This window comes from Thalassophryne amazonica, chromosome 2 (genome assembly GCF_902500255.1).
Source record: "Thalassophryne amazonica chromosome 2, fThaAma1.1, whole genome shotgun sequence".
Lineage (NCBI taxonomy): Eukaryota > Metazoa > Chordata > Actinopteri > Batrachoidiformes > Batrachoididae > Thalassophryne > Thalassophryne amazonica.
The window spans coordinates 119,472,490-119,488,648 of NC_047104.1; the positions used below are offsets into that span (position 1 = coordinate 119,472,490).

A 16,159-nucleotide genomic window follows, 5' to 3' on the forward strand; every position below is an offset into this window, starting at 1 on the left:
AAAATGGTTAGTATTTAGATAACTGGCTTGCCACTAGCTTAACGATCAGTGCATTGTCAAGGCGCTGACATAGCAGCTAACGTTAGTGTGAGCTGAGCGCCTCCCACTGTAGCCAACTCTTCAGAAAGAAAGTCACTATTGGCTGTCCTAAAAGTCACTAAATGATGTCATCACCTAATGTGCATAATTGGCCATGTGTGTGTCATTGTTATTGACACTGTAGTGGAGAGGAATAACTGTGGAATGGACAAAATGAGTTAAAAAAAACACTCTGTATGTTCAGAACTACAAATTAACTTTCTTCTGTTGATTCTCCAAAAGACAGCAGGTTCCCATTCAAGTCCATGTTAAAATGTTCAACTTCAGAGCAGAAATAAACATGTTCACGGTCTGCTACAAAAATGTTTTTTGGTCTCTATAGATAGTTTCTGCCTCTATGACAACTGTACAGGGGCTGAAATTTTTTTTCAAACTTCTTAGTTTAAGACGTTTTAAGCCATAAAGTTATGTATAATTAAGGCCGTGGTCACTTTGAGTGACAGCTGCTGAGTTGAGCATGTTCGAATCTGCTTGATGTGGCCAGTAGCTGTTGTGGAGGGCTGTGCCTGTTGATTTGAGCATTTTCTGAAAAACTGAAAATATGATTTAATAAATACACTAAGGTTAGTCTGTTATCTTAGCTGGATCGTACTCGGGGATAGGAGCGTGTTCAGGCTTCTTTCATACTGTGGAGGTCACACCCACGCTCCACCTCTTTATCTATTTATGGGTTTATCCTGACATATCCTGACATGGTGATGCCCAGATCAGCAAATTCTGGGCTTCATATAGGCTCTTCCGGGTTTGGAGGGTCTGATATATATACAGTCCACGGTTACATCCTTACTCACCATGTCCTTGTACGCTCCGAGGATGGCGGCAGTGATTATGCCCAGGAACAAGGCCAACACGTTCAGCACCACTGAAGACCACAGCAGACGATGCAAGTGGATCACATCCCAACAGCTGCTGACCCCGGTGAACTCGTAGTACTGGGGGTGGTACTCCGAACTGGAACAACAAACAAGCACAAGCGGAAAAGTCCGAGCTGGTAAAAGTATCCACATACGAGATCTGTCCATAAAGTATAGGTCCTTTTATTTTTTTCAAAACTATATGGATTTCATTCATATGTTTTACGTCAGACATGCTTGAACCCTCGTGCGCATGCGTGAGTTTTTCCACGCCTTTCGGTGACGTCATTCGCCTGTGAGCACTCCTTGTGGGAGGAGTCGTCCAGCCCCTCGTCGGAATTCCTTTGTCTGAGAAGTTGCTGAGAGACTGGCACTTTGTTTGATCAAGAATTTTCTAAACCTGTGAGACACATCGAAGTGGACACGGTTCGAAAAATTAAGCTGGTTTTCGGTGAAAATTTTAACGGCTGATGAGAGATTTTGAGGTGATACTGTCTCTTTAAGGACTTCCCACGGAGCGAGACGTTGTGCAGCGGTCCCAGGCGCCGTCGTCAGCCTGTTTCAAGCTGAAAACCTCCACATTTCAGGCTCTATTGATACAGGACGTCGTGAGAAAACAGAGAAGTTTCAGAAGAAGTCGGTTTCAGCATTTTATCCGGATATTCCACTGTTAAAGGAGATTTTTTTAATGAAAGACGCGCGGGCGGATTGCAGCGTGGGCTCGCAGCCGCCGCGATGCTCCGCCACAGGAAAAACACCTCCGTCGGAAGCCTTAAGGACAAGTTGTAACATGTCCAGCTGTTAAACAATTTATCATATACTCACTCCATTGAAAGCCATCAAAAGCCGCCTGGATTTTACAAATGGTTATCAACACGGAGGTGTTTTTCCTGCTTGCTGCGTCCCGACGCGTGGACCTGTCCGCACGTCTTTCATTAAAAAAATCTCCTTTAACAGTGGAATATCCGGATAAAATGCTGAAACCGACTTCTTCTGAAACTTCTCTGTTCCCTCACGATGTCCTGGATCAATAGAGCCTGAAATGTGGAGGTTTTCAGCTTGAAACAGGCTGACGACGGCGCCTGGGAGCGCAGCGCGACGTCTCGCACCGTGGGAAGTCCTTAAAGCGACAGTGTCACCTCAAAATCTCTCATCAGCCGTTAAAACATTCACCGAAAACCAGCTTAATTTTTCGAACCGTGTCCACTTCGATGTGTCTCACAGGTTTAGAAAAAATTTTGATCAAACAAAGCGCCAGTCTCTCTGCAACTTCTCAGAAAGGAATTCCAACGAGGGGCTGGACGACTCCTCCCACAAGGAGTGCTCACAGGCGAATGACGTCACGACAGGCGTGGAAAAACTCACGCATGCGCACGAGGGTTCAAGCATGTCTGACATAAAAACATATGAATGAAATCCATATAGTTTTTGAAAAAAATAAAAAGGACCTATACTTTATGGACAGACCTCGTACATTAAATAGGTACTTGCTCTTTCACATGATGATGGTGAAATGAATATCATCTGATATATTTGTGAATAATCAATAATAACATCTTGATGTTACTACTCGGGTTGAAGCGACTAATGAAAATCATCTGTCAGCTGGTCGGTTACAAGTTGTTGACTAGTCAAGGAGTAATTGTCACAGTATATGTATTTGCCCTATTGAGGTTTCAAATCCCACAAAATCTCGCAAAACTTCAGAGAGGTCACTGCGCTGCAAAATCTCAGTAACATTGAGAACTGCATTGAGATGCTCTGATCAGGCTGCACTTTAACCGCTGCACATGGACAACAGCATTAACACCGCAACATAAAACTCTTTGTATGTTGTGCCTAAAACTCTCGTGAATATATTATCTTGGTTTTTAGACATTGTTATTGTGTTTGTTTTATGTAAACATGAGAGAAGCTCAGGTTGTTTCTCCGTTATTTTCAATGGGATTTGCTGTGAGCCGAGATCGCTTCCCGTTCATGTCGTTCGGGGGGAAAGTGAAGTTTGCTCTTTAACGTCCTTTACAATACTGTTTGTCCTGTTTGTTCCAGAGGAATATAGTATATAAAATGTATGAAATTTGGTTTGCGTTTATTAAATTCCACACAGGTTAAATGTAGCATGTATTATTTGGAATATTTGTTTTAGCAAGTTTTCAGGGTCTCTTATTAATGTGATGAAGCAAAAAAAATACACTTTATTAGTATCATGTTCATTTGCAATTGTCATCATGTGGATTCTCTATGCTGTTTTGACTGCAGCGACTCTCTGGCACGCAAGGGATTATGGGATATCTCAATAGGGCGAATAAGGCCAAATCTAAGTAATAAAAATCCAAATGCCCTAAAAAAATTCCAGATCTTCACATTGAAAGCACAGCTTGAGAACCTTGTCTTAGTTTTGCCTCTTTGATGCTGATGCCTCAGTGATCGGTTCATTAGTCTTCTGTACCAGACTCATTTCTAGAAAGTGACTTTTGATTCATCATAACTGTGCTATACATCATAACTGTCAGGCTTTTTTTCCTGCCAACTGAAATATATCCTCATTCTTTGCAATAGATTCTTTGGAGTGTTAGAGATTTCATGATTCTTGGAAATAAAACTAATCATCCTTCAAGTCTGGGACATGGTACATCAACCACAGTGGAAATTATATACGTTAAACCACCTCTGTAAACTCAACATTCAAGCTGTTAAAGTGCATTCCTAAATTGTTTTTGTTGATGACTTACCTTAAAATAGTCAGAAAATCAGTCTATGTGAACTACCTGACTAATCAACTAGAAGAAAAACAGAAGAGCAGTCGGGTACTGGTTAGTCATAGTCATCCCAGCCCTGGTTATTACCATGTCACCTATTTGTTCTTAATGTCTTTAGTCGGCTTATTGTTGGGGAGCATTGTATCTCCACCCACAGTCTGTTATAAACTCTTTAGTGTGTTCAAAATGCTTGTCGACTGTTTGTCAAACGGAAACATTTTTAATGCTACAAAGTCTAAAACACTAATTCACAGATATCTGTAGACCTCTAGAGCGCTAGACATGAATGTCCCTTCAAGATAAGTGAATGTCTCCACAAGTTCAAGACTTTCTCAGCATACAGATACACTTCTGATGGCCAAGTCCAGGAATAGGGGACCGTAGTCTCATTTGAACCCCTGTGTGATATCACGAGATTTGACCACTTCCGGGGACAGCCTGCACAAACACAGCATCAATTCTAACAGAAAAATGGTGTACCATTTTGTTTTCAGTTGCAATCACTGAAGCAGTCGTGAAAAGTGCAGGTTTTTTTTTTTTTTGGTTCCCAGTGGGAAAAAAAGTGCAGTGTTTTTTTTTTGGTTCCCAGTGCTCCCCCTCTAGCTGCCACCTTATCGTGGTGGGGGAGTTTGTGTACCCGGATGATCCTAGGAGCTATGTTGTCGGGGGCTGGGTGCCCCTTGTAGGGTCTCCCAAGGCAAACAGGTCCTAGGTGACAGGTCAGACTAAGGGCAGTTCAGAAGCTCCCGGTATGGTGGAGCCAGGCCTGGGGTTGGGGTTCGCGCGCGAGCGCCTGGTGGTTGGGCCTTAGCCCATGGGGCCCGGCCGGGCTCAGCCCGAAAGAGCGATGTGGGCCCACCACCTGCAGAGGGGGCCATGGGGGTCGGGTGCAGAGAGGATTGGGTGGCGGTCGAGAGCGGGTGGCCCGGCAGCCCGGCCCGCGCTCACAGCCCCTGGCTGTTGGGACATGGAATGTCACCTCGCTGGGGGGTAAGGAGCCTGAGCTTGTGCGGGAGGTTGAGAGATACCGACTAGAGATAGTCGGGCTCACCTCCACGCACAGCTTGGGCTCTGGTACCCAACTCCTGGAGAGGGGCTGGATGCTCCACTTTTCTGGCGTTGCCCACAGGGAAAGGCAGAGAGCTGGGGTTGCATTTCTTCTTGCTCCCCAGCTCAGTTGCCATGTGTTGGAGTTCACTCCGGTGAACGAGAGGGTCGCGTCCCTACGCCTTCGGGTCGGGGACAGGTCTCTTACTGTTGGCCGAGCGGCAGTACAGAGTACCTGACCTTCTTGGAGTCCCTGAGAGGGGTACTAGACAGTGCTCTGACTGGGGACTCCATTGTTCTCCTGGGGGATTCAACGCCCATGTGGGCAGCGACAGTGAGACCTGGAGGGGGGGTGATCAGGAAGCACAACCTCCCCGATCTGAACCTGAGTGGTGTTCAGTTGTTGGATTTCTGTGCTAGTCACAGTTTGTCCAACACGAACACCATGTTTGAGCACAAGGGTGTCCATAAGTGCAAGTGGCACCAGGACACCCTGAGCCGGAGGTCGATGATCGACTTTGTAGTCATATCATCTGACCTTCTGCCACGTGTCTCAGACACTTGAGTGAAGAGAGGGGCTGAGCTGTCGACCGATCACCACCTGGTGGTGCGTTGGATCTGCGGGGAGGGGAGGAAGCCAGTCAGACCTGGTAGGCCCAACCGTATCATGAGGGTCTGCTGGGAACGACTGGTGGAACCCTCTGTCAGCGAGGTCTTCAACTCCCACCTCCGGGAGAGCTTCTCCCAGATCCCGGGGGAGGTTGGAGACATGGAGTCCGAGTGGACCATGTTCTCCACCTCCATTGTCAATGCGGCCACTCGTAGCTGTGGTCACAAGGTCTCTGGTGCCTGTCACGGCGGCAATCCCCGAACCCGGTGGTGGACGCCGGAAGTAAGGGATGCCATCAAGCTGAAGGAGTCCTACTTGTCTTTGTTGGTAGGTGGGATCCCGGAGGCAGCTGACAGGTACCGGCAGGCCAAGCGTGCCACGGCCTGTGCAGTCGCAGAGGCAAAAACTTGGGTCTGGGAGGAGTTCAGGGAGGCCTTGAAGAAATTCTGGCAAACCGTCCGACACCTCAGGAGGCGGAAGCACCTCTCTACCGGCACTGTCTACGGTGCAGGTGGGAGCTGTTGACCCTGACTGGGGATGTTGTCGGGCGGTGAAAGGAAAACTTCAAGGATCTCCTCAATCCCATCGACAAGCTGGAGGGACTACGTCTCTCGGCTGGTTTAGGAATGCCCTGGGGATCCCCCGGATTAGCTGGGGGAGGTGTGTGTGGATCGGGAGGTCTGGGCGGCTTTGCTTGAGCTGCTGCCCCCACCACCCGACTCCGGATAAAGCGGAAGAAAATGGATAGATGGTTCCCAGTGAAGAAGGAAAGATGAGGCAAATGGTAGACATCGTGTCGGTAAGTGTTGGCTTACACACTTTGACAGAGTAGCTGTATTCTCTCGCCTGCACAACCACCTCGACATGTTTGAGCTTCGGGTCACAAACAAACTGCAACATGTGTCCGCTTTCCACCGCATCGTCATTTTTTATTTGCATTTTCAGTGTGTCTGCTGTGTAATTTGCCCGAAACCTCAGAGAAAGAGGCATGTTTCTGATGGGGACAGATGAGGGCTGTTTCCGGAAGTAAAATTATGCTCTTTCATTTAACCCTTTTAGCACCCGCCCTCAAACAAGACTACGGTACCCAATTCATCGAAAGCCTGGATCTTCGTCTTGATCCAAGACACTCCAATTCCTCACTCAGCTTCTCAAGTGCTGCCATCAGTGTTTATGCAAAGATCACAGCATTGTCCTTAATGTCAACATCAGCAAACGTTTGTTTGCTTACGACGTCATCTAAGCTGCTGGTTTCCACAACCCAACCCAACACCCAGTCATACAAGGACCAGACAGTGAAGGCACCAGAACACATCCATGAGGGACACCATTATTTACTGGGAAGACACCAGAGACTCTGCTACCACACTCAGGTGACCTGAAACAGCACCCACAGCTGACCTGGATCACGTGTTGTGTGTTTATTGCGGTATTACCTCTCACAGTTGTAAAGGTAGCAGCAGTAGCAGGTGTTGCTTCTCACTTTCAGCTTACACGCTTTGTTAAAGGAACGACACGTCACCTGCAATGTTAAAGATTTTTAACATGACAGCTTCTGTTTAACTTCATTAATACTGGCCACACAATCAAGTCATGAAAATGGTTGTAGAAATAAATATGGTAAAAATGGTGCATATTCATCTTATTATTATCCCCCCGGTATGAAATACCGTCCGTCTCTCTGTCTGTCTGTCCTCACTTGTTAGTGCGATATCTCAAGAACCAGCTGACCAATTTCATTCATATTTAGAGTAAGGGTGTACTTGGCTGATCCCCCACCACTAGTCAATTAAAATGAACTTGGGATCCATGTCAAGGTCACAGCAAGCTATTCAAGATGTTGTCATCGCTACCCTTGTTAATGTGATATCTCAAGAACCAGTTGACCAATTTCATTCATATTTAGTATAAGGGTGTAGTTCGGTGATCCCCTGACAACAGTGGATTATGTTGACCTTGGGGTCAATTTCAAGGTCACAGTGAGAGATTCTAGATACTGTCATTGCTATCCTTGTTAACGCGATATCTCAAGAACCAGTCGACCAATTTCATTCATATTTAGTGTAAATGGCTGATTCTCCGACACCAGATGATTATGGTGACTTTGGGGTCCATTTCAAGGTCACAACGAGATATTCCAGATATTGTCATTGCCACCCTTGTTAGTACGATATCTTGCACCGGTTCACCAATTTCATTATTTACCATAAGGGTGTATTTGGCTGATCCCCGAGACTTTGTATTACTGATTTGTGGGGACCGGGGTTGGGGGGGGTGGGGTATGTCATGTCCTGATGACTCTTGTTTAAAAAAGCCATTCTGGCTGTATTGAACTCTGTGTAATCACTAAAGTAAAAGCAGCTGTATCCATAGTGCAGGTTTGTCATATTGTCCATGTATCTGTGCACTACTATGACTGACCAGTAGAGGCTACTACAGATTTTCATTACCACAAAATCCATTTCTAAGCACTTTTATTATTAATGGCAAATATGCAGCAGAGACGGACTAAAAATTCAAACAAAAATGTAACATGAAATTACAAAAATAAGAAAATTATTCTTGGTTTTTGCAGTGATGTGTGTGTGTGTGTACGTGCACGTGACCATCACCTCAGTGTAGTAGCTGTCATACATGTAGCCAGACCCACTGGCAAAATAGTCACACATGCTCTCTTGCACAAGTCGTGTATCCTGTTTGTGAGGAAGAAAACAGTTGCACAATTAATAGACACATACGAGGTCTATTAGAAAAGAAACTGACAGTTTTATTTTTTTTAAAAACTATATTGATTTGAATCACGTGTGATTACATCAGCCAAGCTTGAACCCTCGTGCGCATGCGTGAGTTTTTTCACGCCTGTCGGTGACGTCATTCACCTGTGAGCACGCCTTGTGGAAGGCGTGGTCCAGCCCCCTCGTCGGATTTTCATTGTCTGAGAAGTTGCTGAGAGACTGGCGCTGTGCTTGATCAAAATTTTTTCAAGAACTGTGAGGCACATCCGAGTGGATACCATTCGACAAATTAAGCTGGTTTTCGGTGTAAATTTTAACGGCTGATGAGAGATTTTGGATTGTTTCTATCGCTGTAAGGACTTCCCACGGAGCAGGATGTCGCGCAGCGCTCCAAGGCGACGTCGTCATCCTGTTTCAAGCTGAAAACCTCCAAATTTAAGCCTCTGTTGACCCAGGACGTTGTGAGAGAACAGAGAACTTTCAGAAGAGGTCGGAATCAGCAGTTTATCCGGACATTCCGCTGTTAAAGGAGATTTTTTTAATGAAAGACGTGCGGACGGATTGGCGCCGCCAATGTGGGCGAGCCGATGTGGCGCGCCCACCACAGGAAAAACACCTCCGTGTTGATAACCATTTGTAAAATCCAGGTGGCTTTTGGTGGCTTTCAGTTGAGTTTCTGAGAAACTGTTTAACAGCAGGGCATGTTCCAACTTGTCCTTAAGGCTTCCAACGGAGGTGTTTTTCCTGTGGTGGGCCAATCCATCCGCACGTCTTTCATTAAAAAAACTCCTTTAACAGTGGAATGTCCGGATAACGATGACGCTGACGACGGCGCCTCGGAGTGCTGCGCGACCTCCCGCTCTGTGGGAAGTCCTTAAAGCGACAGTAACACTCTATAATCTCTCATCAGCCGTTAAAATTTTCACTGAAAACCAGCTGAATTTCTCGAATGGTATCCACTCGGATGTGCCTCACAGTTTTTGAAAAAATTTTGATGAAGCACAGCGCCAGTCTCTCAGCAACTTCTCAGACAAAGGAATTCCGACGAGGGGGCTGGACCACTTCTTCCACAAGGTGTGCTCACAGGTGAATGACGTCACCGACAGGTGTGAAAAAACTCTCGCATGCCCACGAGGGTTCAAGCTTGGCTGATGTAATCACATGTGATTCAAATCCATATGTTTTTAAAAAAAAATAATAAGGTCAGATACTTTTCTCACAGACCTCGTACAAACAAACAACAGATACAAACAAGTCATTTTACAAAATCTAACACCTGTCATCATGGGAACAAATGACTTTAGTTTTAACAACAAATCCAGAATGCAATATGACCTCACAACTGCAACAGGTCAACTGCTCAAACACACAAATGTTAGTGAAATGCTTTTCGGTGCTTCAGGTTCTTGTCTATTTGTTGTTAACAGTGTGTGATGCTAAAGATACAAGCTAATTTAAATGTACAGTCCTGGTCAGAATTACTGGCACATCTATATTTTGAGTGCAGAATTCAGCGTTAAATTTTCTCTTTTATGTTCAATCAATATAATCAATATAAATATATTTAAATACTGCGCTTTATCAATGTTTGTTACATTATGTTAAAATATTTTCAGAAATAAATGAATTTCAACAAATTTTATATACAACCCCAATTCCAGTGAAGTTGGGACGTTGTAAATAAAAACAGAATACAATGATTTGCAAATCCTCTTCAACCTATATGCAATTGAATACACCAGAAAGACAAGATATTTAATGTTCAAACTGATAAACTTTATTATTTTTGTGCAACTATTTCCTCATTTTGATCTGGATGCCTGCAACATGCCTGATGTCTGACTCTTTTTACTTTTGCCATCAGGAAGAGGATTCAAATGTCTCAGATCCAGAACCATCAGGTTTAAGAACAGCTTTTCTTTGAAGAACAGAAGACACTTGAAGTCTGTCCCCTCAACCCCCCACAACCCCCACCCATTGACATTGCTCCTACTCCTCCCTCAATCACTTTTTTATTTATTCATTTATTTATCTATTTACGAGGTCTGTGAGAAAAGTAACGTACCTTTTTATTTTTTTCAAAAACTATATGGATTTGAATCACGTGTGATTACATCAGCCAACCTTGAACCCTCGTGCATGCGTGAGCTTTTTCACGGCTGTCGGTTACGTCATTCGCCTGTGGGCAGGCTTTGAGTGAGGAGTGGTCCACCCCTCCCGTCGGAATCCCTTTATCTGACAACTTGCTGAGAGACTGGCGCTTTGCTTTATCAAAATTTTTTCAGAACCTGTGAGGCAGATCGAAGTGGACACCATTCAAGAAATTCAGCTGGTTTTCTGTGAAAATTTTAACGGCTGATGAGAGATTATAAAGTGTTACTGTCACTTTAAGGACTTCCCACAGAGCGGGACGTCGCGCAGCACTCCGAGGCGCCGTCGTCAGCCTGTTTCGAGCTGAAAACCTCCAAATTTAAGCCTCTGTTGACCCAGGACGTCGTGAGAGAACAGAACTTTCAGAAGAGGTCGGGATCAGCAGTTTATCCGGACATTCCACTGTTTAAAGGAGATTTTGTAATGAAAGACGTGCGGTACGGATTGGTGCGTCGGCAGGAAGCCGGCGCGCCGCCACAGGAAAAACACCTCCGTGTTGATAACCATTTGTAAAAACCAGGCGGCTTTTGATGGCTTTCAGTAGAGTGAGTATCTGAGAAATTGTTTAACAGCTGGACATGTTCCAACTTGTCCTTAAGGCTTCCAATGGAGGTGTTTTTCCTGTGGCGGTGCGCCGCGCCGGCTGCCTGCCAACGCGCCAATCCGGCCGCACGTCTTTCATTACAAATCTCCTTTAAACAGTGGAATGTGCGGATAGACTGCTGATCCCGACCTCTTCTGAAAGTTCTCTGTTCTCTAACGACATCCTGGGTCAACAGAGGCTTAAATTTGGAGGTTTTCAGCTCGAAACAGGCTGACGACGGCGCCTCGGAGCGCTGCGTGACGTCCCGCTCCGTGGGAAGTCCTTAAAGCGACAGTAACACTCCATAATCTCTCATCAGCCGTTAAAATTTTCACCGAAAACCAGCTGAATTTCTCGAATGGTGTCCACTTCAATCTGCCTCACAGGTTCTGAAAAAATTTTGATAAAGCAAAGCACCAATCTCTCAGCAAGTTGTTAGACAAAGGAATTCCGACGGGAGGGGTGGACCACTCCTCACTCAAAGCCTGCCCACAGGCGAATGACGTAACCGACAGGCGTGAAAAAACTCTCGCATGCCCACGAGGGTTCAAGCTTGTCTGACGTAATCGCACGTTATTCAAATCCATATAGTTTTTGAAAAAAATTAAAAGGTCTGTTACTTTTCTCACAGACCTTGTATTTGTTAGTTTAGTCATTTTACTGGTGTACCTATTTATTCGTTCGGATTGCACTTGTTTTTCGAGCACATAATCCTTTTCATTGTACACGTGTGACTGATGTCAGGTCCGCTCCAATGTTCGAGATCATGAGTTTGCGTCCCAAGGGCAGTGAGTGGGAGGAGTCAATACATGTGGTATTGCCTCAAAAAGGACATCCAGTGTAAAAAAAATGGCTCCAAATCAACATGCAGATTCATTAGAGCTGCTGTGGCTAAACTGCGTGAAAAGGGGAGAAGCCAAAAGCTTTAAGGACACTGTGGTCAATCAATCAACAAAGTGCTTTAGAGTAAAATTAAAGATAGAGAATTCACAAAAATAAAACAAACATACAACAGAGTTAAAACAGCACATAAAAACAAAACATCACAGCACCACCAGCCAGTTTAAATAAAAGCCAGTTTAAATAAATAACTATTGAGCTTTGATTTAAAAAGTGCTGGGTCAGAAATAATGCGTAAATCGGGATGTAGCTTGTTCCACAGTCTGGATTCAGCTACCGTAAAAGTACGATCACCCCAGAGTTTATATTTTGACCTCGGAATATCTAAGTAAAGCTGAACAGACGCCCATAATGTCCTACTGTAAGAGCAGAGAGTAAAATTTCAGACCAGTAAGAAGGTCCAAGGTTTAAATAGGTTTAAAAACAAACGTTAAAATCTTAAAATCAATTCTAAAATGAACTGGAAGCCAGTGGAGTGAGTAAAGTACAGGTGTAATATGCTCACGTCTGGAGGTGCTCGTTAACAGACGAGCAGCAGCATTTTGCAAAAGTTGGAAGCGTGCAAGAGAAGACTGGATAACACCAGCATCAAGTGCATTACAGTAATCAAGTCTGGAGCTGATGAAAGCATGAATGACCATCGCATCTACTGAGAAAAGGCTTTACTTAACCAGAAGATGTAGCTGGAAAATATTTGCTTTGACAACAGAGTTTATCTGTTGATTGAAGCTCAAACAGCTGTCAAATATCTTGACAGCTGGTTTTAAATAATTAGCCAGAACACCAGAGTTTGATGGTACAACATTCGGCATGCTAATGATAACAAAGGATCGCTTCCATTAGTCCTCATAGGCAGACAGATTTGCAGATCATCTGCAAACAATGGAAGAACAGCTTGTTTCAGCTATAACTAACCCCAACAGCAACATTTTGTCGTCGTCCCTTCGGTTGCTCCCATTGGTTCAGGGTCGCCACAGTGGATACAGCCGTACCCGTATTGGTATTTGGCATAAATTTTATGCCAGATGCCCTTCCTAATGTAACTCCAGTTTCACCTGGAGAAACACTCACAGCCCCTGGTATTCCAAAGACCTCTCCCATCCAAGTAGTAACCAGGCCCCACACTGGTTGGCTTCTCACATCTGACGGGGTCAGGCTTACACAGAGGAGACTGGCTGCCCACCCCAGTGGCAACATGTAAAATGAAAATAGAATAGAGCCAAGAATAGAACCCTGTGTCGCGCCACAACAAAGAGGAGCAACTGATGAGGAGAGGTCACCAATCATGTAGAAAAGCTCCTCTAAGCCAAATATGATTTAAACCACTTAGGTACAGTACCATGTATGCCGACAAGATGTTCCAACCAGGAAACAAGTACTGTGTGATCCACAGTATCAAAGGCTGCTGTGAGACCCAACACAACTGGATTCCCTGCATCCACAGACAGAGTGATGTCATTATGTGTGTTTAAAAGTACGGACTCAGTGCTGTGTCATGATCTAAATCCATATTGGAATTTTTCAAGGACGTGACTGTCTTCTAAAAATGACTGTAACTGTATAAAAACAACCTTTTCTAAAACCTTGGAGAGAAATGGCAGATGAGGTTTTTTTTTTACAAGAGGTTAAACCACAGCATGTTTAGAAGCAGCTGGAACAGACCCTGAACTAAGACAAGAATTGATAAGTTAGGAGACCTGACCCGGGAGTATTAAAAACCTCTTTTCAGCATCTTAGCTGGAACAGCATCTGAAAGACAACTTGTAGGTTTTGTGTGTTTCACTACCTACTAAGGGCCCCTTCACACCTAACACGAAAGACGCAGAAACCGGAAGAAAATCTGCAGATCAAAAATGAAATAGAGAACCGCGAAACATTCCACCTGCTGTCGGGACGGATGCACGGTCGGACAGGTGTGCACGATACCATGGCAATGGTTTCATGCACGCTCGTGTTCTCGCACACAAACACAGTGTGACCACGTGGAAAGTCGCGCACACAGCAGCGGAGCAAAAAAATGAATAAAACACCACAATATATAATACTTGATTCCTGTTATAAAGAACAGAGTTAGCCTCCGCCTAGACGTACACCAGGAAGTAATGAAATGACGTGGATTACTGTTCTCCCATTCATGTTTTACATGAATTACCTGATCCGCTCGTCTCATGAAGACATCAGCCGGGCTCCCATCTCATGAAGAGCTGGCTCTCGTGTCATGAATGCATCAGCCAGCATGGTGTGTCCAGCGCGCAGTGTTCCGCTGGTGACTGTGTTCTGCTGGTGACTGTGTTGCAAATCTGATATGTGTTTTATTTATTACAATGTGGGGAAATCCTGCAGTGACACGCGCCTCACGGTGAAACACACGCACGCCACATGTGTTGCGGGGGGGCGCGACCAGACCTGGCGCCACGAGGGGGCGTTTGGGGGCGACACCCCCTCACGTCATCAACCCCGCCCCCTCGGATGTGAGAGTTATCAAAAAATAAAAATAAAAAAGAAAGAAAAAGAAATACTGGAAAATATAGCAAAATATTAGTTATTCAATAATATCACGTATTTAACAAATAAACAAAATTAATAAACTAAAGTAATTAATTTTAAAACAAACACATATGGTGTGTGTCTGTGTTCAAGCGATTTGATAGGTTGAGGGTTGCGCTTGTCAGTGCGGCAGAGGGCAAGGATCCTGAGTCCAGCGATTATGGCAAGGTGGATGAATTAAAGCATGCTCGATTTATTCAAGCAGTGTCAGAGCTGGAGTTCCTGGGATTCGTCAAGTCCACCAAGCAAAAGGCACATCATGCAGAACGACTCACTTGGGGAGGGTGTTAATGCTGCGTTTACACATAACAACGACAAGTCACGAATGCCACGAAGTACACATTCTTGGCCGCTGATCACGAATGTGATGATTCGGGTCAGGTGTCCTCAGGAACTGCTGCAACCTGTTACCACACGTTACGATTAATGGCACGTGTTGCTGGAGAATTATCAGGAACCATTACGCACGGTCAAGAACAGTGTTGTGTTGTTGCGCGCTATTGCATGCTTGCATAACAGCGCATCGTTACGTTCTGTCACATTGTGAACAAGGTGAATTGTCTCCACACACACCCATATTCATCCAACTGAATTCAGATCGCTCCAGTTTTTCAGAAGAACTTTGTGGCTGCATGCGTAGTTGGGCTCTGTGCCATGGAGTGGCGCACATGCCCAGTTGTGCTGTGTTTGCACTTGTGATGGAGGTTCTGTATGTGGGGTTAATCTACTGTCTCGTGTCGTTTCTCAGATCAGTTGTTGGTTTGGTTTTGTGGTATGCAGGAGATCACTTGACCGAGGGTCTATACGTTCAAATAATAATTAAAAAAAATACTGTCATCACTCTTTACTCTTACTCAGTCAGTCTCTTACAACGGTGTAGCCTAAATACATGAGCTTTCCAGGAGCGCACCCAATTCATTATGCACGCTCAGAGGCACGTCTCCTCCGGTGCGCACTTTTTTGGGGGGGGGGCGACCCCGCCCCCTGTGATACACTCATCGCCCCCTTAATATTTTTTTCTGGCGCCGGGCTTGGGCACGACACACACGCGATACATACGCATGCCACATGTGTTGTGGGGGGAGGGGAGCTGACACTGGCAAGCCACATGTGTGTTGCTTGGCAATGGCACACTCATGGGGCACTCAGACATTTTTCACAGACGGCTCAAATGTGGTTGCCTGCTGTCTACCATTGTGTCAGAAGCGAGAATAGCCACACCTTTTCTAAGTGCCCGGTGAGTGGTGTTAGATGTTGTGTGGCACCTGGAATTTGATGTGTGGCACCTGGAATTTGGCCGACACCTGTCAAGAGAGGGGTGGAATGGGCACTCACAGAGCATTCTCTTGTGTGCCTGAATGGTTGTGGCGACAGCTGTACGAGGCGTTTGAGGTGGCTCTGATTTTTCATGAGTGCATGCAATTCCTCCTTCGCTGCATTCTAATAAATGTCTTAGAATTCGAGGAATTGTAAGATTTTTCTTCATACTGTCACAAGCGCCACTAGCTTAGCTTATGGTAAGTTAAAAGTGGACACTCTCGTTTTGGCTGAACAACTATACAGTTTTTGTATATTCTGTGTTAAGTACGTGCTCGTGGCCGACGTGCTTGATGAAATCCTGCAGAAAAAGTAGTTCCCAAACAATGCTGTCTTTGTGATGACAGTGTGTTTTCATGGGTAACAAAAAAATAAGTAGTATATTTGGCACAAGAACTTGTGTATCTTAGGTGTTTTTATGCCTAAATGATCGTAAGTCAATACTCACACTCATCCAGCAGCATCTTCTCATTTCGGCAAATTCAACGTTGGGTCAGGTGAACGTAGTCCGGCGAGCTTTCCCACAATGCCAAAACAACAGAGATGTCGCTCCATCG

General features: G+C 45.0%; 1 protein-coding gene across 1 annotated transcript in view; it reads right to left on the bottom strand.

Moving 5' to 3' along the window:
* The window catches only part of LOC117529829 (transmembrane protein 255B), a 114,885-nt gene that overhangs the window by 17,810 nt on the left and 80,916 nt on the right, over window positions 1–16,159 (bottom strand). The window contains exons 4-6 of the mRNA XM_034192698.1: window positions 7,982–8,062; window positions 6,806–6,891; window positions 891–1,050 (exon numbers count right to left, since the gene is read on the bottom strand). Of these exons, the coding sequence (XP_034048589.1) occupies window positions 891–1,050; window positions 6,806–6,891; window positions 7,982–8,062 (327 nt within the window). The remainder of the gene's footprint in view (window positions 1–890; window positions 1,051–6,805; window positions 6,892–7,981; window positions 8,063–16,159) is intronic.